This window comes from Lonchura striata, chromosome 12 (genome assembly GCF_050655825.1).
Source record: "Lonchura striata isolate lonStrDom1 chromosome 12, ASM5065582v1, whole genome shotgun sequence".
NCBI classification, from domain to species: domain Eukaryota; kingdom Metazoa; phylum Chordata; class Aves; order Passeriformes; family Estrildidae; genus Lonchura; species Lonchura striata.
The window spans coordinates 13,367,902-13,394,159 of NC_140714.1; the positions used below are offsets into that span (position 1 = coordinate 13,367,902).

The 26,258-nt window shown below is 36.7% G+C and overlaps 1 protein-coding gene across 4 annotated transcripts in view; it reads right to left on the bottom strand.

Moving 5' to 3' along the window:
- Positions 1-3,146: 3,146 nt before the first annotated feature.
- The window catches only part of CACNA2D3 (calcium voltage-gated channel auxiliary subunit alpha2delta 3), a 419,754-nt gene continuing 396,642 nt past the window's right edge, over positions 3,147-26,258 (bottom strand). For 3 of the 4 annotated variants that reach the window (XM_085590609.1, XM_085590608.1, XM_085590610.1), the window contains 6 exons: positions 25,619-25,671; positions 24,028-24,083; positions 20,563-20,674; positions 5,251-5,366; positions 4,382-4,461; positions 3,147-3,554 (listed from right to left, as the gene is read on the bottom strand). In XM_085590609.1, the coding sequence (XP_085446735.1) occupies positions 3,462-3,554; positions 4,382-4,461; positions 5,251-5,366; positions 20,563-20,674; positions 24,028-24,083; positions 25,619-25,671 (510 nt within the window). In that variant the 3' untranslated portion in view covers positions 3,147-3,461. Of the gene's footprint in view, positions 3,555-4,381; positions 4,465-5,250; positions 5,367-20,562; positions 20,675-24,027; positions 24,084-25,618; positions 25,672-26,258 lie in introns of all 4 variants that reach the window. The other variant, XM_085590607.1, reaches the window with a different exon arrangement.

Below are 26,258 nucleotides of genomic sequence, written 5' to 3' on the forward strand. Positions count from 1 at the left end.
CTCATGAACTCAAAGGGCTAAAGAGGCCAGTGCCTTGTTCTGGGGCTCCTGCTATCAGAAGAAAACTGAAACAGTCTCTTGAAGCCATTTAGGCAATGAAACAATTACTGCAGCTTTTAATATCTTCTTGCCCTGGGCAGCCACCTGTGTCGCCGAACACACATATTGCAGGGCTGGCCCTGGCAGCAAAACACAGTGGGTCAGGCAGCCTCAGTGTCACAAAAACAATGAGAGGAGATAGCACAGCTGTGGAAACCTGCCTGAGGCTCTCTGGCTTACGTGATTTTAAAGGAGTGTTTGCAGCTCTGACAGTTATGGACAGTTTTCCCACACAAAACTATTAGAAAATGGTGTGTCCATGGCCAGCCCTGAGCCCCCAGACAGCTTTTACTTTATCAAGATTAAAGGAAGAGGAGGCAGCTGGGGCTAATAAGTTGCAAATCAATGCCATTAGCAAAGAAAGTAAAGAAGAAAAAAGATCCGAGCCCTGCAAAAGCTAAAGCTTTTAGCTCTGCCTCTTGCTGTGCAGAAAATTATTGTACAGTTGTCCCAGTTCTCCTCGGATTTGTTCTCAGATTCAGGGAGATAAAAGATACAGAAAATGTCTGAATTTCCTGTTTATTAAAAATATATGTAGCTTACACATATGCAGTTGTATATATACACATGCACACATATTTCTTTTGCTATTTACTGCAATTGACTTTGCATCAGACCTTGCATAATAATTTCAGTATTTAAGAAGAATAGTATCTCAGATTAGTGAGTTAATGGAATTAAATTCCATAACCTTCTATGACCTGCCACGGGCTATGGAATGACAGCATAGACCCAACTTCATGGCATGGCATTTCACACCTTCAGAAGTAATGGCACAGGGACCAGCAAACTCAAACATAGGCAGGAACAACATCAGCATGAGACCAGCTTTTCTGGAAATCTGTTTTAACAGATTCAGTCTGTTTCCCCTGTTGGAGAACTCTGTCCCATGAAACTCATAACCATCATTTCTGTGCTCAGCCCAGGCTGCTCCTGCTGCAGCCATTCCCTCTGGACTGACTGGTGCTCACACACTCCCTGAGTCCCTGGGCCTTGTGTCCATTATTCCAACTGCCTTTATCAACCTGGATTCACACTACACCAGAAACTTCTAAGGAATAGATACAAAATTCAAAAGATAGCTTCAATAAGAGAAATGGCAGCTCATAAAACTGTTTTTACACTTAGCAATTGACTTGGGTTACTCTGTTTCACACAGTGACTTGTTTGGGTACACCAATGCGTTCTGCCTTCATAACTCTGCCTTAGTGTATGAAAATGAACTGTCACATTTCTCTGAGCAATATTCATTTACAAGCCCATATTTAAATCTCTTTCTCAATATTAATTAATACTGTCATAGTCTTGTCACTCCCTGGCTCCTTTGCAATTAAAAAACCACCCACCTCTTCCCAAAATGAACAATGAATTACTATTACAGATTTTCACCTAGCTTCTGTAGAAATACACTTTCTCCATTGATGCATTTCCTTTCTTTGCAAGCAATGATGATTAACACATCAGACAGTTGTATGCAGAGCTTTTCAATAGCTCTAATGAGAAAGATATTTTTTCCCACATTCTACTAACAAGGAAAATCACCTGTATTGTATTGGCTATAACCATTAAATTCCATTACAGAAGAATGTAATCAGATATACAAAAGTGTTATGAGGCTGCAGTGTTGTGAATAATGGAAAATCAGGAGGAGAATAAAAAACTAAAATACTTTATTTATAAAGTATTGACATTAAGTTTTTGCAAGAATGATGGAGGGTAAGGGGGAATGGAGTTCAGAGAAAAACCAAGCAAAGAAGAGCAGGATGTACACGTCAGCCCAAGTGGAGAAAATGCCTTGAGTTCCCAATTTGCTTAGTAAACAAAGCATGTCACAAAGACAACAGTTTGACTGAATGTCAGCTGGAAAATTTTTCCTTAGGGAAGGATTTTGAGACAAATAATAAGTCTATAGGAAAACACTCAAAAAAAAATGAGGAAAAAAAAACCATGAGGAAAAGAAATTTATGAGTACAAAGACCTGCATGGTTTCAGAATCAGAGGAAGTACAAGTGCATTTGAACCCATTAAAGCATTGGAGTAGAAATTTTGTTTTACTAGTTCTTCCCCTTACAAGCTGAGTAGTATTCTTTAAGACAAAGCCCCTCTCAGTGGCCTGGCTCCCCGTTTCCAACCAAGATACACAGCAAATCTGCTTAACATTTATCTAAGGCTGAAAGCAAACTTACACCCAACCAGGAAACTGCAGTCTCCAAGCACCAGATTTAGAGCAGTGGCATTTTATTTTGCATTTAATTGATCATATTGTTAGAAGAACAGGTTATCCTTTGATAAAGGATTCTAGAAAACTCCAAAAACAAACTAAGACTATCATAGCTCAAAGATAAAGATCTTCAGCAAATATATCCACAGCAGGGACTTTGCTGCCAATTGCAAAAGGTATATGCTCATCTTTATTACCTCATTTCCCTTACAAAGTAAGGCCTGGAATAAAAACTTACTGGTCTGCATCTTTGCCTACCAACAGGGACACTCAGTGAAAATCAATAATGGGTTCTGCTGACACAGATGTCACAAGTCTGATTTTCTCTGCTTATCACTTTCCTCATTACGAGCTTCTCATGTCTGACATGAGATCAGAACACCAGCAGAACAGTGTCACCCCTTGATCTGGGCTATTCCACGTATCTTCCTATTCCTATAGATGAAAAGTATTTGATTTTTGCCATCTGCGAATCAACCAATTTGACCCAAAGCTTGCCTAAGTCAGAAGGCTTTAATAAGGCTTTGACTCACTTTCTAAATGAAGGTAAGATATTTTATGGCTATTTCCAGAAAACCAAACCTTCTTTATAATTCAGCACCATATATTACCTGCTCAGCTTCATACACACACAGGTGTTTCCTTAACTTGTTAGTAAAAGCTATTCTGCCTTATTCTAAAAGCCAAGTCTCCATTTTCTTCTCTGATTTTTTTTTTTCAGAAAGAGGCTAAAAGCATAATAAAATATCATCCATTTATTTTATTTTCTTCCCATCATTCATTATTTGAACAAATATATTAGCATACTTAAAATACACTCTGAAACTGTGATTTTAATATACTTTATTGAAAAAAGTACACAGTTTAAATTGTTTCAATGCGACAAAGCAATGGTCACCTCTATCTACCAAGTCCTTTTTTGATGAATCATGACTGCCATATGCCAAATTCACATCTGCACAACTTGCAAAGTAAAAAGATAAATCTTTTTTCAACATATCTTTAAGAATTTATATCACCAACAGTTTAAAATCATGAAATGCTGATGCTCTGACTATATATCATGTCCTCTATGTTGCACCTTTTCCCAGTTCACAGTTTATCCATATTTTAGCATGCCAGTTGAACACATCAGTCAATGTCACCTGGAGAAAATCATCAATAGCAGAGGAAGAAGAACAAGAGAAGGTTTAGCACTAAGGCCTGAGACACCGCCACATTCTCTTGCATTTTCCTAAAGAAAATAAAAGAACAACAAAGGAAAATAAATACAAGCCACTGCAGTCAGTTATGACACCTGTTTTTAGCAAACATAAGCATAAGACCACTGATGCAAACAACAAAGCTCATAAATAGAATATACTCAGGAAGTAATACAAGTACACATTTTGAGTTGAACAAATTTAGGTTCTAGACTGAAACCTGAAACACCAAGCACTACACCATCCCCTCCACTTTATACTTTAGGTCTTGTTCTACATTGCATTATATCAGCAGAGGCAGAAATTAAAGTTACTCCAGAGTAAAAAGGATGTTTATGCTGTACAAGCCACTGGAATCACATCCTGGTCTCTGTCAGCTCTCCCTGGCACTGTGTGAGAGCATTGTGCAGAACACAGAGCAGTAAATGCATGTAGTGGAGGGGTCACTATCCCTCCCAAGCAATAATTTGTGTGAGCAGAATGACTACAACATGACAGGTATGGTTACTGAAGCTAATTACTGAAGCAAACATTAAGAGCATAAAGTTCCCAGGCATCTCTAACAAGGAGTCCTGTGGTCACTGCTTGAGCCAGAGCAAGTTCTCAGGTATTCCTGGCAGCCAGTGCTCACACCCTACCACACTCTCTGACATGATAAAAAGCAGCAACTCAAGGTGTTGTCTACAAGTGTACAAAAAAGACTTGTAGCACTGACAATATCCCTCACTTCCCTGACTACTGAGTCTTCTCAATATTTCCCAACATTTCATCTTAGAAGATACTTTTCCTACTAATTATTTTTAAAGAAATAAAAAAATTACCAGAATGCAAAAGAAAGGAAAAGCAGATAGCAACTTACTTCAGGGTGAAATCCATGACAAGATTCTGGGCGTCTTCTTATCTTCTGAGATTTTAACCATTCACATTTCAGGGATTCATTATGTGCAAGGCAGTTAAGGAGAGATGCTCTGAGCATTGAATTCTCATGGGACGTTTTGAAATGAGTACAGTGAAAATCTTTCAGCTTTCTTCCTCCTCATTAAAACCCCAAGGTGATATGTGTGGTCACCACAAGGAAAAGAAAGTGATTTTAGTGCTTTCCTCTCTGTGATCTGTGTTTTCAATTCTGTGTTTTCAATAGCACGTGTGCACTTACACTGCTGACCTGTCTTTTCATAAGTCTGCAATAAAAGCAGACTGCAGGTTGCTTTTGACAAATTCCAACTAATGGGAAAAAACTAATCCTGAACTACCTGAACTACAGGACAGCAAAAAATAGGAAGTGGAGCAAACAAAAAAATCAAGTAATATATTTATTTTGCTAAATTTTTGTAGATTTGGAAAGCAGTATTCTGAAACATTTTCAATGCTCCAGTCAAATCTTAAATAAAGCAGTATCTATGTCAAAGGGAGTTCTCTAAGTTCCAATCAGGTCCATCATTATAAGAAAATTACATACTTAGTGCCTAATTTGAAAGATGTTCAGCTGTCTAAAGATGACCATGACCTTATGCTACATAAGATGGAATTGTGCTTGCTTAACTCATATTGACTGTATAAAAAAGAAAAAAAAAATTAATTCTCATTGAAAAAATAGTGAGAACATATTCCCAGAAGGCTTAATTTCAATCAGCACATATAATGTCATGCAATGCAAGTTTTACATGATAAGAAATTTTTCAATATTTACATCTTGAATCTCTTCTGACCAGTTTGTAAATAAAAGGATATATCTTATTTCTATAGGTGCCATGGTAATTGGTGGGATAGAATCACAGAAGCATTCATTATCTACTACCACCATGAAGAGGTTGCTACTTGGGATCTGCTGGATAACAAAAGACCTGAAAATTAAAAAGAAAACAAATAACAGTGACATTATCAGCATTTCTGAGCCACTGGTTCTTGTTAGGAGTTTATCAGACATTTATGTATTTACAGTCTGGAACAGATCCACAACACTAATGAAGGTTCCTCTGTAGCCACACGCTGATAGCTCGCAGTCCCAAATTTGAGTCTCTACAGTTGTATCAGGGCCTTTGTGCACCCTGGGTCTTGCTTGAAGCAACAACAACTCCTGATCTCAGCTTCCATCTGTCCTCTTGAGAGCCATTTCATTACTGAGCCAACAAAACAGAGATTAGGCCCCAAATTTTCCACAGTGATTTATTTTAGAATAATGACTATCTGGTATAAATATGGTGATAACTCAGCACCACATTCAAATGAAGACAAAGTAGGCAACTCAAAGGGAGAGCAAAAAAATAAAGACATTTTTTGTAAGAAGGGAAGCACCCAGGGGAGACCAGGGAAGCATCCTGTGGGCACCAGTCAGTGATGCACAGAGTTTCAGTGAGCTGAACCCTTAAGCACTTACCAAAGAGAAAAAGGACAAAAGGCAGAGCCAGATAGACACTATATAGCCTTTCCTTTGAAACTCAGGACACAATACAAAGAATGGCTTTAAGGTCAGATCCAGTTCTTCATGAAATTTTGAAACAATCTGTTAGAATTTATACATCCTATCAGCATTGTATCAGCCATATAGAATATCACTGAAAGCTGGCAGCTCCAGGAATTAGGTGTTTTGCAGTGTGGTTGGCTGGTAGATGTACAGAATGCTAAGTGAGGGTTTGAGCACCAAGAAGATGTGGAGAGAAACATATTTTTCCTCAGACATCTTTCTTTAAAATACATATTGTCTTACTATAATAACTCCCTGCTTTTTCCAAAGATCACAGAAGATGAAATAGCAGAGAGGGCAGGGAATATTTAAACCTAGCCTAAGAAAAAAATTTGGAAAACTTACTACAAAAATGTTGCCAACGGAAAGATTAAATGCTTTTCAGTATTTTTTAAACTTACTGAACCTCCATTAAAATTACACTTAGAGTGATCTGCAATATGTTAACTTTATGTTTATACATGAAATATACATTTATGGCATAATGTAAAAGGCTGAACTTTATAAATGTACCTACCAAACAGCTGGAGCATGTAGCAAGACTGACATCATTGTAATGGAGCATCTGTGGCTTTGTGGATTTGTGTGTGGGAGAAATGGGGCCAAGAAAAGGAAAGGAGGAAAAATCTTTAGCAGGCAATAGCACCAAAATTGTACTGCATGAATTTCTCAAAACAGCTATGAATAAATCAAACAGTAAAGGATAGAAAAACTATTACTTTTATTGCCAGAAATTGGCACAATTTGCATTTTGTGCAGTCTGAAACTTATATTCATTTGTATCTTTGAAACTAGCTCAGAAAAGAACCTAATGGGCATAAAATGCTTTAACAATTAATTGGATGCTAAATGATTAATTTATTTTTGCTGAGAGGGAGTAATTACTCTTCCGTTTTACCCGTGGTGTGCCCAAATTCAAGCCCTTTTGTTATACCCCTTTCCGTGAGCCTCCAGGTGAACACCAAAACCTGTGGAAAGCAGCCAGGTTTAAAGGTGCTGGGCAATTTCCCATTCTGATTCTTTTTTCACCCACTCTGAGGTGCCATAAGGGCTGTGCAGTATAAGGCTATTCCTTCCTCAGGCTAGAGAGGGGGGAAGAAAAATTCCCATCACATCTTACAGACCTACAGTTTCTGTACAAACTTCTAGTACAGAAGTCTGTGAAGTGTCTAAGGTTATGGTGGCTGTCACAGAGCAATTAAGAACTATAAAACATTGAAAATTTTGCTCATTGTGGCATTTTTTCCCTTAGTGCATAATAACAATTAATATCTTGAAAAGTGAAACAATGGCTTCTCATCCTCCCACTAGAAGTGATTTTAAAAGTGATTTCTTACATCAAGCAGTATATGGATGTTTCCCTTACACAATTCTCAAATTGTGTAAGGGAATTTGAGAAATGTGCAATTTCATTTGAGAAATCTGCAAATGAAGTTGTAAAGCCAACATAACAACAATTGAAGACAGAGAATTCAAGACCAAGATTGAGCTGAGAAAATAAATAAGGTCATTTTAGCTTTCTTTTCTATTAATAGTTTGCACAAACAAAATATACCTCTTTCAGCTGCTGTAATTTAAGATCATTTCACAGTCATGAGATATTCCTACCCTCACCAGATCAGTGGCAAAGAAGTTTGTGCCAGTCGTACCCACCACAGTTGCTGTGTGACTATTCAGACAATTCACATGGCACTGCTTCCATGCCCAAAGTGGATAAAGCACACAATCATCCCAGCAGCAGCTCTGCTCTTTGAGACCAGCCTTCAGTTCCCATGGTGACATGCATATGCATCTTTGAAATTCATTTTGAACATTCATGCCAGTAAGTCTCAGGAACCAAACATTCAGAGAAAACAAAAGGTGCACAAACACAGTCAGACCAAAGCCTTTCAGAGACTGAGACATTCCACCAAAATACTTCACTGTGCACGCCAAGGCTCTGTTGCAAGGGAGAAAAACCTTCAGCAAACAGGTTCCATGGCTGCAGTGAGAAATGAAGTCGCTGACAAAGTAGGGAAAATGGTATTATCTTTTTGTGAGATCCACTGTGAGTCTCTAAAGGTTCTCTTACAAAAACCATTTCTGAACACCTGCTGGCTTAAGCTGGCATTTGTGTCCCTGGTAATATGGAAACCAACTCTCAAGGACTGAATAAGGGCTTTGGCTGAACTTTATTGCTGCTTTAACAATCCAAAGAAAGTCTATGTTTAAGTGCCTTATTATTATGGAGAATGTTTCACATTTAAAGGATAAAGGTCTTTTTGTTTTAAGTAGTGTAAAACTTTTGATTTGAATCCTTTTCGTCCACAGCAGTATCATCACCATCATTCAGTAGGGGCAGCACAGGAAGAGACTTACATATAACTCCAAATATCAAACAGACTAAACTGTTGGGGTTCCTGTAGAAGCTACATTGAGTCAATAACAAGCTTATTAATAATTTCTCCTCCATCTTTCAACCACTGAGGAACTAGCTTGGTTTATTTGATGTGCAGGTTCAGAGACTTAAAAGAGACCTGAAAACAAACTGTTTCTTGACTTTGTGGGGAAGGTGAGGAAGGAAGAAATCTAATACTTGAAAGAGGTAGACAGAGAGGGAGGAAGAAAATCTAGTTATGCCCAACTATTTTGTTAATGAAGAAAAAAATAACAACAGGGAATAAGTCTGCAAGGAACTCTGTATTTTGAGTCAGAGTGTTACATGACGGTTTTATCATGTTGCACATACAGTATCTATTTCTTTTTTAACCTCTTTTGGTTTTGGTCTATATTAAAAAATGTGTAAAATAAGATGAAAATTGATTTGGGGAAAAAAAAAACTTAATGTTTTAATTGGAAGTAGAAAATTTTTGTTCAAAAAGCAATACTTATTAATCTGTTCCTTGAAAATTAATTTTTCATTGTGCAATCATAAAGAAAGTGACTTGGACTGCAAGTACTGCTGTGTTCATAATTATATTTGGTAGTCATTCTTCTGAAGGCATGATAAGAAAGCACACTTTTAATGCGTGCCTGGTAGCTAAATGACTCTTCCCAGAGATAATCAGCTCTAACTGCTTCAGACACCCTGTAACTTGCATCACAACAGCGCTGTAGTGCAAATTATGTGATGAGCTGCCTTTGAGCACGTAACTCAGGTTCGTGCACTAGAAGGGTGAGCACCTCCAACTCTGGCCATGCTGAGACTCAGACTATTTAAGAATAATTCTGGGCAGGAGCTTGGCTTTGGGAATCTGAGTCATCCTCTGCAGGAGGGTCCTTCTCTCTGACATGGACAGTGATCCTGCAGAGAAATGCATCCTGAAACATGAAGCTCAGTGTGGGCTACAACACCTGTTCTTAGAGAGCCAGCATATTACATACAAATCTGATTTGTTAGGGTTTTTTTGCTTTGTTTGTTGGGTGGTTTTTTTGTTGTTGTTTAAATTTAAATTGGAATATCTCCCTTTTATTTGTATATGTAAAAGTCTAAAAGTCTTTAAAGAGTTATATATTCTATTGTTAAAATAATTTCTTCCCCAGACTATGTTTAAAAAAAAACCCAAACAAATCAAAACCCCCAACCTAATTCCCAAAATTCACATTATGAGAATCGCTTTCTTCTGTAAGGAGAAATAATTAGCATATATACAGTCCAGAAGCAGGGACTGAGCTGACACTACCCTTGCAGCACTGCCTCCTCTCCACACTTCTTTCTCTTTCATCTTTGTGTCTCTGAACCCCTGGGTGGAAAAGTGTTTGAGGGAACTGGGAGAAGGACAAACCTCTCTGGAAAAGAAGGAAGATGTTCCAGGATGGAGGAAAGGACGGGACGACAGGACAAGCAGTGACAGTGCCCTGTGGGAAAGGATCTAGGGAAGCAGCTTTGCTGCTGCTGCAGGAGGTGGCTTTGCCATGAGGACTCTGCAGTCTGTCTCCTTAGGGATTTTGGAGCATTTCCCATGTTGATGGAAGCAGGCCCAGCAGGAGCAAGGCAGAGCTGTGCCCTTTCTCCTTCCTGGCTGCTCTATCTCCTGACAGACCAAGTCCTGCTCAGTGGCCAACTTGCAGATCACACACTTCTGTGGGTCATTGATTTCCCTTTTTAATGCAGGCCACTGCTTCACTGCAAATACCTCAATCATACGGTCCAAAATCTGTATGTGGCAGGCTTAACACCTTGTCTCTGAAATGCTGTTGGCTTCCCCTTTGCCTTCCTAGCATAGCTGGATCAATAACAGGCAAAGCTAAGGTAATTCTATTTCAGACCTACCAGAGATGTGTCTCATCCAGCTAAGCAAACCTAACCTTTAAGTTGTTTACCCTCCACCATTTGACTACAGCATCTGCTCTTAAAGGAAATCAATATTACAGTTGAGCAGTTCAGTCTCTGTGTTTCCATGCAGGAGAGGTAATCCATTTCCTTGTCCACTGCTGTTAAACGTTGGACAGGATATAAACTGGACACAGACATGAGATTTCCCTGCTAATGAGCAGCCACTTCCACAGCCCCAGCACAGTGAATCTTAGGGAAACTGGTTCAACTCAGCATATTTTTTACAGTGGGCCAGGCAGCTGTAAGAGAGGACACAGTGATAATGTGTTGTTCAGACTGAGGATCCCAAACACCACCATTTCTTGGTCATTTGCACTGAACTATTTTCCTTTTCTTGGCCTGCAGCCCTGCTGCCATTAGCTCTGGTGGCTACTGACACTGCTACAAGACTTGTTTCAGCGAAAAAGAATGGCAGGGAACCTCCTGAGAGCATTCAGAATTCTCTGATTTTCAGATCCATGGCCCCCTATTTTCTTCAAACAGCTGCAAAGGCTGAAAAGTGTTGGAAGGAACAGAACTAATGTCAAGCAGCGTGGAACTCAAAAGACACAGGATAAAACTATGCTTGTGGGACCAGAACATTTAGAAAGAATATCTTCTCATTACACTGAAGAATGGAAGATATTTCTTTGTAATTTGGGCAGAATTTGAACATAACAACAACACTAAAAGCAATTAAACTTGTTTAAAAACAATGCTGTGTGTTTCCTGTTGAAATTCTTTTTTTTCTCACAGAAATACTTCATTATTGCACTTTAATTTAAAAAAGCCTTGTTCATAAGTAATAATTGCTGATCTAGATGATGTATTTTATAATCAATATTCTATTTTAATTTTACAAAAATACCCTGCTGTTATATCTGTCCCTACAAAACAGACACTCTGCAGCAGAATATGTGGTCATGACAAACACATGGCTTAGGCAGGATTTTAGTAATATAAGTATTGAAATCACTGTTCGGATTCACTTGTAATTCCATGCTCAGGAGGTTTAGCAGCCTGATTTAAGAGCAAAAAAATCCATGTATGTATTTTCAATTTTTTTCCTTAATGACCACTGGAACACTATTATTATCGTTTAATGTCATAGTGATGACCATGGGACTTAAAATCAAATTATGAGTTGAATATCAGAGTATTGTGTCTGCAAATGTCCCTCCTGCACATACATAATCATATCAATCATTTTCATGTGACAGTAGAAAAGATCCTTTTAATACCACTTGTTTGCTCAGGCAGACAAATCCTACAAAGCATGGAAGAATTTCACTTTGCGTAGTTTGAACTGAAATAAACATAGGGCAATATTTTCAAATTGGCAACCTAAACAAATGCACAAAGGAAGAGCCTAATTTTCCATGGAACTCAGCTTAGATAGCCCTCAGTGACCACTCTGGCTCTTCAGCATCACTGTAAACTCAGCCTTTTCCTCCTGGGTGTTTCAATGTATTTTTTGCCTGCAAACCTCCATTAATGAACTTGGAGTATTTTGGATTAAGATGAGTTGTAACTTTGGGATTACATTACACATCTGTCAAATGTGATCTTTCCTATATTTTAGAGAAAAAAAATACCAGCATGAGGGCAGAGCAAATGGAAAATATTGTGCACGCTGCACTCAAATATGTGTTACTCACAAAACTGTTGGTTGCAAATGTTCAACCCTAATGGTCTGGAACAAACTTTAAGCATTCAACTGAAGTGCAGATATCCACTTTGCTGTTTCCCAACTCCTATCATGTGCTTTCCAGGCTGCTGGCCACATTTCCAACCCACATCTCCCTTGCTTATCACATTTTTGCAATGAATGAATGAAATGTTTATATCACAGTCAAGTTGTGCTACTTGTTTTTTGTGTTTTTTCATGGTTTTTCTTTCCAAATAAACGATGATAGAGAATGAAATATTTAATGCAATTTGTAAAAATTACATATATGCCAATAACAACATTTCTGGGAGCTGGAGCAGTATATAAAAAAATAGCTAATGGTTCTCTCACATGAAAAGCAGCAGATAAACTTCCAGCCTCAGGCTTGAAATTGGATCCTGACCTCATGCTAGCAAAGTATTGCCACCACATACAGCCTGACTGACTGTAGTGCAATTTGGTATCAGTGCAAAGATACTAAGGGCAAAGTTTAGCACTGAGGATTTAGGTGAGCAGTGTCATCCTCCCACTCCTGTGCTGCTGAGTGCTCAGAGCCCCACAGAGCTGTGCCATGGCTGGAAACCCCTCGGCTTCAGACAGGATCCCCAGCAGTGCCCATCCTCACCCACTCCCCACCAGGAGGGGATTCTTAATTAACTGATGCTCAGACAAGAGTACTTGACCAACTGCGTGTTAGGAATGCTGCAAACATCCAAAAACTTAGTTTACAGCCTTTAGGATGACAGAAGATGCTCAGTGTAGTGAGGCATTGGACTGTTTGTGACCCTTCTAGTGCAGCCACCTTTCCATACGAGGGGTAGGATAATGAAGAGCTTGACCTCCAGCTTTAAAATGTACTGGCATTTTTTTTTTTTTTTCCAAAGAAATCAAGACCAGAAATCCAACAAACTTTAAACATTTGCCAGCATTCAGACCTCTGAACAAACTCAAGCTGAGTATGTCATGCATGGGTCTCCACAAGCAGGGTGTGTACCTGGTTCTGTGCTCACTGTGACCAACAGAGGAGACACAGTGACTGCACAAAGCAAATAATATCAGAGGTCTCCTAAAGAATTCTTCTTTTGGCAGTGACACCTGCTTAACAAGACCACAACAGAGAGGTCAGGGAAGATATCCAGGCTGAAAAATGCAGGTCCACTACAGCATGTTAGCAAATATGCTTTTTTAGCAGTTCTTTAGCTCCATACAAGTAGCTGTGGTTTGTATTGAGAGACATCTCAGATTGTGTTTTTTAAAATGCTATATGATTTCTAAGTTAGGTTCTAAATATAACTTTAAGATTAAAAAGCAAGTTGATAAATTCTGGTTTACAAAAGCTCACAGATATCATATGACATTGTAAAAGTAACATTTAATTGCAAGAATTGGTAACTACTCTTTTCCAGAACTTAGGTCAAGTCTCATCAACAATATGACTCTATCAAGGAGCTGCACAACAAAAATTGAAGTATAAAAAGCAGAAATGACCAAGAGATTCACATTAAAAGAGTAATAAATCCTGGAGCTAAACTCCTCATTGGATGTGTCCAGTGTGTTTTGCAAACATGTTGTTAATTTATTTCTGTTAACATAAACTTTAGCAATGATTGAGAAGGTCACATCTGAAAGACTCAAGCACACTATGTGCCATCTTTTCTATAGTCAGCTAAAACTCTGTATTATTTTATATAATATACAAATGTTCCTTGCATGTCTCTGAAATCTTAACATTCATGCTGTTTTACTAAGTTAAAGGTTTTAAAATATTCATTAAGCTATCCCGAACCCTTTAAAAAGGAAACTGCTCCATGTAAAGATGTCTAAACCATGTTTGCATTGTTTTATATCTGCCCATAATATGAATATATTACAAACTAAAATTAATGTTCCAGTATTACCAATTCTTCACAACTGCCTGGCTTTAAAAATTCATCACAACATTTCTCAATTTCAATCATTTTTTCCTATCCCAAGCCATTGTTAATAAAAATAATATATATTACTACTGAGCTGTATACATTATGGCATACATACAACTTTTTAAAATATTTTTAAACTTTTTAAATTTGTCATTACAAAGCATCCTTTCATTGTATCAGCTACTATTGTTTCATTAATATTTATTAATGCTTGTTCAAAATGTAGCTACTATTGTTTCATTAATATTTATTAATGCTTGTTCAAAATGTAACTTTTAAGTAGATAATGATTTATATTTTAATTGAGTACTGATTTTAACTTTGAAAAGTAAATGGGTGCAGATCATCGCATTCCCCTGCAGAGGTTTTATTGGAAGTGAGGATTTAAGAGAAAGAATGCACATCTCATCCTACTGGTGAGAGAAAGCCTGTAGCCAAACTTCATTTTCACCAAAAATTCCAAGATTTTACAGTTCTTACAGAGGGAGACATAGGGTGGCAATCTGTGTACAAACAACTAAAATGCTTAAGAATTCAGCAAGCATACTAAAAATGTTCTAGGAAAAAAAAAAAAAACAAAAACAAAAACAAAAAAAAAAACACCAAAAAAACCCAAACAACAAAATCCTCAAGCAAACAGAAATTCTCCAGCCTTGAAAACTGTTCAAGGGATTGTTAAACTGATGACTGGCAGGCACAGACCTGCCTGGTAACTTAGATATGTCTTGCCCTATTATTTTATATACCTTTTTTCTTAAATGAAAATAGTAATTTACAGTGTTTCCTGAACTGGTAATTCAAAATATACATTATCAAAGGGTAGAATTAAATTGCCCATACAGTGACTTTAAATTACACCTGCATGACAAACATTGTAATCACTAGTGCCTTTGAAGTGAAGAGAAAGTTATTTAGCCTGCAAGTGGAGAAGTGTGGGTAACACACAATATAACATTTTAAGCTAAGTATAAAGACCTTTAATAAACAATTCTAGCAGTTTAAATTGCATAATTTGATACTTTTTACAAGGAAAGAACAAGGAAATGTATTTTTGGGTCTTGTAGAGTTTTGGGGTTTTGGCTAAAATAAGTTTCTAGAAATACTGATGTTGTCTCAAATTTAAAGACTTTTAACAGCCATAAGTATTCTTCAAGTCTGGAAGATCTACTTTTCAAAAGAGAAGTGCAAGATAATTCCATATACTTATATTGTGATCCTTGAGACTTCAACAAGGAACCATTGAGGCATGCAAAATACAGTGTTTCCCTTGAAGATATTCCTTTAGTTCCATGCACATCTAAGCAAGCCCTCAGAAATCAAGGTCTGCTCAGCACTATGAAGAGCATCCTGAGCAGTTTGGCTGCAGCACACCTGTGACCCAGCATGGGCACGGGTCCAAACCAAGTGCCACTGTGGGTACCGGGCATGGCAAAAACACACAAGGCTCAACCAAGGGTGGGGAAATAGAGACAGCATTTCCCTCAGGATCGTAAAAGGCTGATACAGTAAAAAAGAATACAATCCAAAATGCCTTCTAGAAGACTAACTATAATTTAATGCCCAAGGACAGACACAGGAACATTCGGATACACATCGATAGAGCGCTGAAAGAGAAGAAATTGGCCCTGGATGCTTTGGCTGGTTTATGTAGCAAGCTGGTTTGTTTAGAAGTAAACTAACTACATCTGAAAAGGCAAATGATTATTTATTTCATGGGAAATTGAACTGTGTATTTATTTTCACATTTTAAACATGATCAAGTACAGCAGTTTGGCAAGCCTCTACTGAGAAAGAAATGCGGAAATATTTTAGTAAATGGTGGTATGTCTCGAGATTAAGTGGCTTTTAAAAACCATTTCCATTTTAACTTCTGCAGATTGCACTGCTCCTGACATTAATACACTCATGACCTGAGCACTCTGCGTCTCATTTCTGTTGTTATTTATTTGTTAGTGCCAAATCTGTACATTTAGTGGACAAGTCTGAAATTTGCAATGATAAATCCACATGAAGGGTTCAATGTCATTGCCATCTACCTCTTTTATTGACAATAAATGTAATTCAATGCCTATTCTATGAGAAAGCAAGAGAAACAATTTGGTTTCTTGATGGTTTTCCTTGTTAACTTAATGTCTGCTTACTAACATTCTATTGGGACAAATAGATGATACGTGGGATAGTGTTTATTCAAATAAGTAGTTCCTATGCATTTTAACAGGAATTTACATGTAATGCCCAGCAAGGTAAGGTAAATGTAATCATCTTTCATATCTGGCATAATTAAAACATGCATAAATCTTTCCGAGGGTTAGGATGATTGTACCTAAATGCTTCCTTGCTTCCCTAGTGACAATATGGCTTTCTTATATTTACTTTCCTCTTTGTGTCTTAAGATTGTGAACAAAGGTTCAACTGGAAGCAAAACAGTTTCTTTGGGGTTTTGGTATTGACCTTGTAGACCTATGAGCACTGCAATTAAAAGTGAAGGGGGATTTTTTGGAAGTAAGGCCAGATTTTTGATCTTCATCCAAGTCCAATATGTCATCACACATGAACAGGAGAGGTTAAAAGGGCAAATTTTTAAGCATTTGACTGTGCAACTGCTGCCTAATCTGTATACCCACAGTTTTTACAGTGAACTCACAAATTTGGCAACTATGCACTCAACTGGTGCAGCTTTGAAATTTTAACATATATGCTTATAGTATAAATAGTCCGATGATTAAATTGCTATACTAACCTTCATAGCAGTTATAGCTGAAATTAATGGTATTTTCCTAAATGAAGCTAAATGAAAACATTTGAATTTTCATGCATAGATGAGATTTGCAATTAGACAAAAACATTTTTGTTTGTTCTACAAAGAGATGGGAGTATATACAAAGAAGACTGGCAAACATTTTCTAATCTTAACAGCCATCATCAATTCTATTTTATAACAACTTTGACATTTTAAGGATTCTTTTCCTAGACACTATAAGTGCAACTAAAATTTGTTATGATGAGATCCCCAGAAGGCAAAAACTGGTGAGGTACCCAGTGAGCATTGCTGAATAACAATAGTCTAAAACTTCAACCTCGATGTCTAATCAGAAACTCATCTCTGAGCAGCACACCACCTTTAAAGCCCATACCAAGTACATCTGTCATTAGTGTAGTTCTGACTCCACAGAAATAGTGCCAGTTGAGACTGATACAGAAAAAATATTTCTCTTTAGCAATTAACTACTTTCAACGTTGAGGCTGTGATAGAACAGTCTATGATCTAAATTTTCAGAAGTAATGGGGTTTATTTTTTATTAGTTTTTTTCTGCTATAAAAAGGAATAGATTACTGGGAAATATTAAACCATTTCAGATTTTTCAAAAAATCCCAGTTTTTCTCTCTTGTTGACAGTGCTTAGAAAATGTGGGCTGACTTGTTTTTGATTGCTGTTTAAATAACAGATTAATTTAATAATCACTGGGATATTGAATAACAACAAATTATGGGGTGGGACAGCCAAACCCTGACCCTAATGACATTCTTATGTTAATTCTTATTTTCTTTTAGGCTCCTGCTTTCTTAATAAAACCTATATTTTTAAAGATCTTTTTTAAACGTTGCAATTTATCCCAAAGTCGTTTGCTTGTAAGAGATAAGTTTACATATAGAAAGTGCATTTTATATGTCTGTGTATATTTAGTGCCTGACTCCAAGCCTGCTCAAGTGTATAGGTGTCCTTCCATTGAATGAGCTCCCAGAGAAGGCTGTAAATGTGAGCCAATTATTAAAAAAGTAATTAGCAGGTAGTCCTTTCTACTGTGTGATTTATTTTAGGATATTTCAATTTAAATCCAAATGCCCATGATTAAATTTATGATTGGAAATGTTTATGAATTTTCATTACTGCAGTTGGTAACTGTCCCTCTGTGCATGGGCAGAGTATTTCTACAAGATCAGTAACAGACACCCACAACAGAATAAAACTGAGCCTCTGCCCCTCACCCTGTGACCTTGCCGGCTATGACTGTGACTTTGTTAGCAAAACCACAGAATTTGTGTCCCAAAATGTCTTATCTAAGTAACATTATATGGTTTCAATTAACATCAGTCATCATTTTTACTTCTACTAAGAGACTGTTTTTAGTCTCCTTTTTCAGACAAGGGCTCTATAGTACTGCCTGGCATTGCAGGAACAAAAGCCAGGGACTGGGGTATCTTTTGACACAAACTTGCTTAAATCAGAGTATTTGCACAACTTTTGTCTGCAAACCTCTTCACAATATACTGACTTTTCTAATGTCTTTCAAGTAGTTTTTCAGTATTTGACGGGGTGCATAATCAGGTAAATATTTACACATCTTCTCATATTTGCAATAAATATTTGCAATTATGTATCACAGATGAACCTATAACATGATCCAAGGAGGACACAGAAAACAATCCCCACTGGCTCAAAGTGATGCTGTGCAGGTTAAGCAGCGGACACAGGGTCAGCTCCAGACTTACTGCATAAAAGATTGAATCTGAATTTTGACTGATTGATCCCATCATTCTTAAATTACAAATATTAAGCAATACACTTGCTTGTAAAAATATTTATTGGTACTGAGGCTATGAAACAGAAAACTGGGTCAGAAGATGTAGGTCTACAAAGGACTTTGGGTCAAATTCCTTAGCTGTCCTGCGGGAAAGTGTCCTGGGTTATAACAAAAATATTTGGAATCCAATGAAGTCTGCAATCTTAGATGCAATTTGTAGATTGTTAATGACAGTGGGTAAACGGTATAATGAACAACTTTCCCATGAGAATCTAATAGTTCTTCTGGATTATTTCTTTAGGTTTTGCCATTGTTTGTGGAGAAAAATAATGGGTGCCTTGAGATCAGTTTGCAACTTACAGGGTTTTCTTTTATTTTTTTTTCCACTGCGGAACACAAAATGTTTTTCTATGAAAAAGATCTTAGTGCATTATTTTTGAAATACTATAATTTTCACTAAACTCAGTTTCCAACTTGGTGCATTCCAAGTATTGCAGAATTGTATTATTTTTGAAACTTATTTCTTTTGACCTGAAGTTACCTAGGAACACAGACTAAAATCTGCATTCCTTTGAGAAAACTTAGTCCTGTTAAATTAATCTTCTTTGCATGGAATCATGTCTGTTTGCAATATTTAAACAGAATCATACAATGGTTATGGTTTGAAGAAATCTTAAAAACCATCTGGTTCCAGCCCCCCTGCCAGGGCAGGGACACCTTCCACCAGACCAGGGTGCTGAAAACCCCATCCAACCTGGCCTGGAACACCTCCAGGACTGCATGATAATTTGTTGCACAACTTCTCAGTAACCTTCTGTTAAATTATCACAAAAAACCGGCTGCTTAAGTTCTACAATGCTGGCACAAAGCACTCACAGCAGTGTAACCTTCATTGTATTCAATATGTCAAGTGGAAAAATCACGGCTTGATTTTGTTGAGCTTGTACTTTTCAGGCAGTGGGACCCATTGTTGCACTTAAAGGGTTCCAGAGCATCAATTTACAAAGCACTCTCATACTTCTATTCCACAAAGCCATATAAAACCAATTATTCATACTAGACATTAACAATTTCCTTCTACTTAAAAGTTGGTCAGTAGTAAATGAAAAGTGAATATTAGCACTTAAAATTTATCTGCAATGTACTTACTCCTGTTTCCTGTTTTAAAGTAATGAAAATATCAAGGAGAAAATTTAGAAGTCCAGAAGCATACCTATTGACTTCAAAGTAAAATTTTCACCTTTATTTGCTAATTGCATATTGATTTAGCCTGGAAAGCACGAGCTGTAACAATTTTTGTTTGACTTATAAATTCTTCCTGACATTTATATTGATAGACAAATTATTGCTGTAAATACTATTCTCCCTGGTGATGACAACCTCTCAGCATAAAGCAAATCCAATTAAGAGACATCAAAGTACAGAAATTTGCATAAGCAATACCTATGTAATTTCACAATTAAAATCAACCAGAACTACAGTCAAAATGCCACAGAACATGGGCACCGAATGCAGAGAAAACACATTTTCAGTGTGAAAGAAGAAAGCTAGACTGAAATCTTTCTCTTCTTTTAGCTCTATAACAGATGAGTACAGGAGCACTGGTAGAAATGACATTACAGCACTGTCATGTGAGATTTGTTATTATTAACTCAGCTTCCCAGCACTGAAAGTTTGGAGAATAGATTTAATCGTCTCCCACTCTTTCAGACTAACAGTTCTAAGAAGGAAACTCTGTTTGGCATTCCAGTAAAACAACCAGATCTCACTCTACCACAAGGGAATTCCTAACCTATCCAGCAGGGTTTCACTCCTGGACAGGAGACTGAACAGCACTTACCTTTTCCATGTAAATCTTACAACCTATGCCCTTAGAATGCTGCCGGCATTTAGGAAAAGTATTAAAACATTCACTATTTGAAATTAATATAAACCTCTATCTCTTTTACATTTTTTTTTTTTTTTTTTGCAGAAAGTAATAGGCACGGCTTTAATTTAAGAGCATCAAAGTTTTAAGTGACCCCTGTAAGAGGAGAAATGACACCTTGACAGAGGTCAGTACACAGGATAAAACACAACAGACTGCTACATTCTTCAAAACAGCCTTCAATAATTCAGTTTTATTGCTTTGTCACAAACAGTTGTATAAAAAAAATATTGAAAGGGCTTACTTGAAACAGTCATCGCAAGCAATATTCCCCGTGGTCTCCTTTATAGTGCGCTCGGAAACAAAGGCTGGATATTCTGTGTCACAGGGCTCTAGGGTTTGTTTCAACCTCTGCGCTATAGGCACAGCAAAAAACATCTTGATGTTAACATGAGAAGAACAGCACACAAAATTGTGAACAACATGAGATGCTGTATTGAAGAGCTCACAGAGAACGGAAATGTTACTCAGCTTCTGCCACCCTGTGAGATTTCCTAGGCAGTGCATAACACTATTTTTTCAATTAAATTTTAAAAAAAAAAGTTTTCCGGGGAATGTAATTTTGCAAGACATCACTGTTAAAGTAGTTAATAATGGTTTAGCCATTACCAACCTACTTTACATTTATGCACAAGTTTTTATTCTTTCTGTGTAGATCCAAGATGGATTTACTGTCACTTTTATCTCAGTGGTGCTGTGCATCACTAACCTTTATTCATGGGAGTTTACATTTATTTGGTATGCAAAGTGTGGTATATTTTACTGAAACCAAAACATCTATTTTATATTACAGCTTGGGAATCTTTGTAGGGTTTCATCAGTTAAAATAACTCTGTGGGTGGGCAAGGCGGAAGAGTTACTTTACCCAAGAGCAATGCTTGTTATCTGCTTCCCAAAATAGTAATAATTAAGACTCCTTTATTCTGAAGGCTTTGCAATGCAAGGGAAAAGTGTCACTATTTCCATCCAAAAGATTGGGAAACTGAGTTACCAGGAAGCAGTGGGGCTGGTTCAAGGTCAAACTACAGGACATCTTCTGGCTCTCACTCTGAAGTATCTGTCACACGTTGTTTCTCCCTCATTCCCTTTCTTTTTCCTCCCCAGCCCTTCATTGTTCCTTAACACAGAGATACACTTTGCACATCAGCACAAATGTTAGCCCTATCTTAAACTAATTGCTAAGTGGGAAAACAAGATGAGGTATGACAAAAATAGATTACACAGAACAGGCTCTTGGGCTCGACAGACCTTCCCCTGGAGATGATCTGTTTGAGTGAGTGTGCATCCACTGAGCACTGCCAGGGGAGCCACCACATCTGCATTTCCAGTCACACCAGGGCATGCATTTCTGAACTGTTCACAGTTCTTGCATACAATAAAAAAACCCCAAAATTTGTTCAACCAAATGCACAGCTCTCAAAGGAGGTACTAAAGCTGGTCAGAAAAGTTTTGTTATTTCTGATGCTCTCACTCTGGTTGTGAGATATTTAATCAGTATTTTTTAGAAAATTGTCTTACTAGCTCTACTGCACCTCGTCCCTTTCTCTTCTGTTCTCCTTATCTGTTGTCAGGAATGACTGGAGTTTATCACCTGTGTTTTGAGCCTACCTACTTGTACCAACATATGGCTTGTGTAACAAAGAGGCTGAAAAGGCTGAAAAGATTCATGGGTCTCACATTTCCTGCACCTCACTAGAGTCCAGAAGATGATGGGGTAGTCCAAGGTTTAGGGGTTCTTCTTTCTCATTTACAAATGTGATTGCAATTACAAGATCTTGTGCAAAGGTATTTTTCATAGTAGGTTTGGTAAATGGGCAGGTGTGTGTGGACCCTCCAGCATCTTCATAGTATATTACATTCTATTAACATCACAATTTGAGTGGGAAACAATTTCTCCACTTGAGGAACTGATTTTTTTTCCCCCTGAGCTTTGGTAAACATTGTTAAGTAAAAAATAAATATGCATGTTTATTAATTTTAATTTAATGAAGTGCAGTCATAAATAGGACAACTCTTAGTGGTAACACAGAATTTACAGAAGACAATGCCTAAGCACATGCTTTTCTCTCCTGGTCTCTTGTGAAATACCTTCTGCTTTTTCTTCCTAAAATATGCTGATTCCAAAAACCATCCTTTGCTACCTAAACAGATATGGGCTGGGCAAACACTACCCTGAAAGTACTGAGATTCCAAAGAGTGTGTTGAGGGGGTATTTCCACTACTCTTAACTCATCAGAAAAATGCAGCAAGTGACTCATGAAATTAAAACTTCACTGTCAACTAAAACATGAATGGAAATTTCTCAACGATATTGGTCCATCAAAGAGCTGCAGTGATAGTTTTGCTTTAAATAAAAGGAAGTTTGAAAGTTATTATTGCCTCTTTTGTAATGAGTGCACTCTCAAAATGCAAATCAGATGTTCATTTTCATGGGACGAAGAAGGATGCTATGTTTGAAAGATATTTTCTCTAGCACAGAATGCAGATGCAACTAGATGTTTCATGTCAAGATATCTGAAGGCATATTTGTACAGTAGATTTGAAAAAAACATATTTATTTCTTACACTGGCTGCTTTGGCTGCTCTGCAAACACCAAGGACGAGGACAGGCACAAGGAAGGGTTTTGCATTTTCTGGGTCTAGCACAGCAAACCCGGCTGTCCTTCACAGCCTCAGTGTTAGGGATGGTTCTCTTCATGCTCCAGGAAATCACTGAACAGTTGGTCTTGGTTTTTAGGGGCCTGACTGATATTTTAGCTTCAGACAGGATATTATTTTGGCATAAAGACAGCCTAGTATCCAGGCAATGCAAATATTAAATGAAGCCTAAAGCAGCAATTTTATCCCCTGCTTTGCTAAGAAATATGCAAATATGAAGCTGAAGAATTGAGTTGAAATCCTTACACCAGTCAATGACACCAGCACAATTTGCTTATTAAATTGTCACTTGAAGAGCACTCCTCTTGTAAAGTGGCCCTTTACTTTGAGCAACACTTCTAAAAATCCCATAAAAAGTCTGTTAAAATATAGAAAGGCAGCTTACACTGAAAACTTCCCATTCTTAGTGGAACTATTAAAAATTTCCATTATTTCGAATGAAGCTTCTGCATTTAAAAAAAATATTTTGAATAAATTGAATTTTAAAACATTTAAATGTCTATTTTGAATTGAAAGATAAAACAAAATAAAGATCAGCCCTTTTTAGCATAAACCCCACTATCTTAAGCTTTAAAAATTAGTTTTGTATGAAATAATAGGGATGGTCATATTTCTGTACACTTTTGAAATAGCATTTTCCAGCACAATAACTCCACTACATTTATGGCAGCTCTAGAAAAAAAAAAACAAACAAACCAACAAGTCATATAACTAAAACAGTGTAATTGCTTTATTCACAAAGATTGTTTTGGAATGAAGAGAAATGTTTTTTAAAAACATATTTAATAATTATCTATTATTTTAACTTTTCTCTTATAGTAGTGTACTGTGTTCCTAGAGTGCATACAAGCGCTTAGTGGTTATTCATAGAAGATCTTAATTCTCTTGTGTTTTAGGAAACATTAACAAAGAAAAAATGCTGGCATGGGAGAAAAACTATTATCAGATGTTTATTATTTAATCTAAAACAGTGTACACACATCTGAATTTTAAAAGTCCAAATTACTCTAGACATTTCTGTGGTTATGCTGGGAAAAAAAGTCACACTTACCTTTAGCTGTTAGATCAGAGTGCCACCAACTGCATAGATTAAATTCCACAAGGAACCTGGAGAAATTATTAGAGTTTTCACATTACCCCACAGAATGTTTTCAAAATACTAAACTGGCAGTAGCTTGATAACGTTAATCCTATTTTAAATAAAAGCTAACACAGAACTGAAATTCAAGTTACTGGCATAACTCTGGGATTAGCACCTACTGCTATTCTCATATTTTTACTGGCTTTTTTTTTTCCTTCTGAAAATTTATTCTGAAACTAACCCCATCAATAAATCATAGATTTATCCCTTTTTAATTTAAAATATTTATTTTATTTGTAGTGTCCATTAAAACTCTCAATGAATGGCAGCACACACTATGTTTGCTGTTGAACATTATTTCTTTATCATATGGGTATTTTGACTTTAGTAAAATGCCATGGGATTATAACTATCCTGGCTACCTCGCAGGAGTACACAAAAAATAGTTTATTTTCTTAATTCTCAAATTGAAATAATAAAGCTGTTTTACTTTGAGGGGCAGAAAAGATTAATCATAGTCTAATCAACTCTAACTAAATTGTGAAGAACTGAAATACACCATGATTTCCTTGGAAGAATGGATTGAAATGTATCAGTCAATCAGTTGTTGTAAAATAAAGAATGTGAAACCAACATCCAGTTCATCATATGCCCATGAATCTACAATACTTATGAACATAGAAGGTTTTAACATTCTAAAAGCTGTGAAATGCAGTATCAGTATAATTTTAACATAATTTCTTTCCTTTATATTCACTTAGAAAACTGCATTTCAGATCAATCTCTGCCCTCTGGCAGCAGTCATTAATTTAGTTCTCCTTAACTCTTATTCTGAACTTTGAAAAAAGCTCATACAATTTACAATTAAACAAGCCTACAAGAAAAATAATCAGTTCTATGTCAGTAAAATAAAATTCACTCATATCTGCAGCTCTGCTTTCAGATAAGAATAATAAAACATATAGCTTAATAACCAACACATTTTAAGGCTTCCTCTTCTTAATGTGATATTGCTATTTCTTAGGCACCTTCTCTTAAAGATAATGATCATTATGAATTAACTGGGAATTTTTTAAGTATTAGTGGAGATAGAAAAATTCAGCAACATCCAAGTACACCTTTTCTGGCACTGTAATGGGTCCTTCTTACAGAACTTTATGAAGTGATAAACCATACAGTGAGTCAGGGTAACAAGTTTCTCTTCTCACAGCAGCCCACCCAAGCAGCATCACAAACAGCCAGACATGTATCTAATATTTAACAATAATAACCACAGAAAGAAATTTGGGTTGTGTATTGTGATCTGCTAAACAAAGACATGCAGATATAAGTGAAGACCATGAATGTGATAAAAGTGAAACTGCAGTCATACAGCCAAAATTCAGATTTCAAAAATGCGAAATTGGAAAAAAATTTGACAAATATGGCTATATTTAAAATCATCCAAGAAAAGCATCACGATGCATGTTAAATACAAAAGGTACAAATGCTAATATTCAAAAGTACAAGTATTTAGTCATTCATAGAAATATTTGTTACATTCTTGATGAAATATACTTACAAGACAAGTTCAGTCATGATCCACTTTACTGCAGCAAAGAAGGCATTATAAGGCTGGAGAGAAGAAACTCATTTAATAAAAAGTCAAAACATGCAGCAATTATATCTTAACTGAATTCTTCATGTAAAAACTATCCTTTGGTTATTCAAATGCATATGGAGCATAAAAACCTCTTTTATAATGATCAAGAAATATTATTCTGATTATTAAAATGTATAAGTAATGAAATTTCCTTTTTATCCTACTTGGTCATATACACAGATTATCAGTGGAAAAAGAAAAGTTCTTGCAGATGATTCTTAAATCTTTAACCTCTAGGGGTTCCTATTTCCCAGGCTATTGCTAGAGGAACAGTTCGGGTAGATAAAATGAGCTTTTCTTGGGCTGCGACTCACAGGCTTGAATGCAAATCTCTATTCATTAACTCAGCCTCATTAGGCTCAGAAAAGTCTGAATTTACCTAAATGTTTATCTGTGTCATTTGACAATCCAGTTGTAAGCACTTTAAGAAGTTTATTTCCCTCCTCCCTCTGTTTTTCTGGATCATAACAAATGCAGCAAATCCTTTGAAAATCCTCTGTTGACAGCACTTGTGATATATTCTGAATATTTCATTTTTGAAAAGACTATTAATAGGATT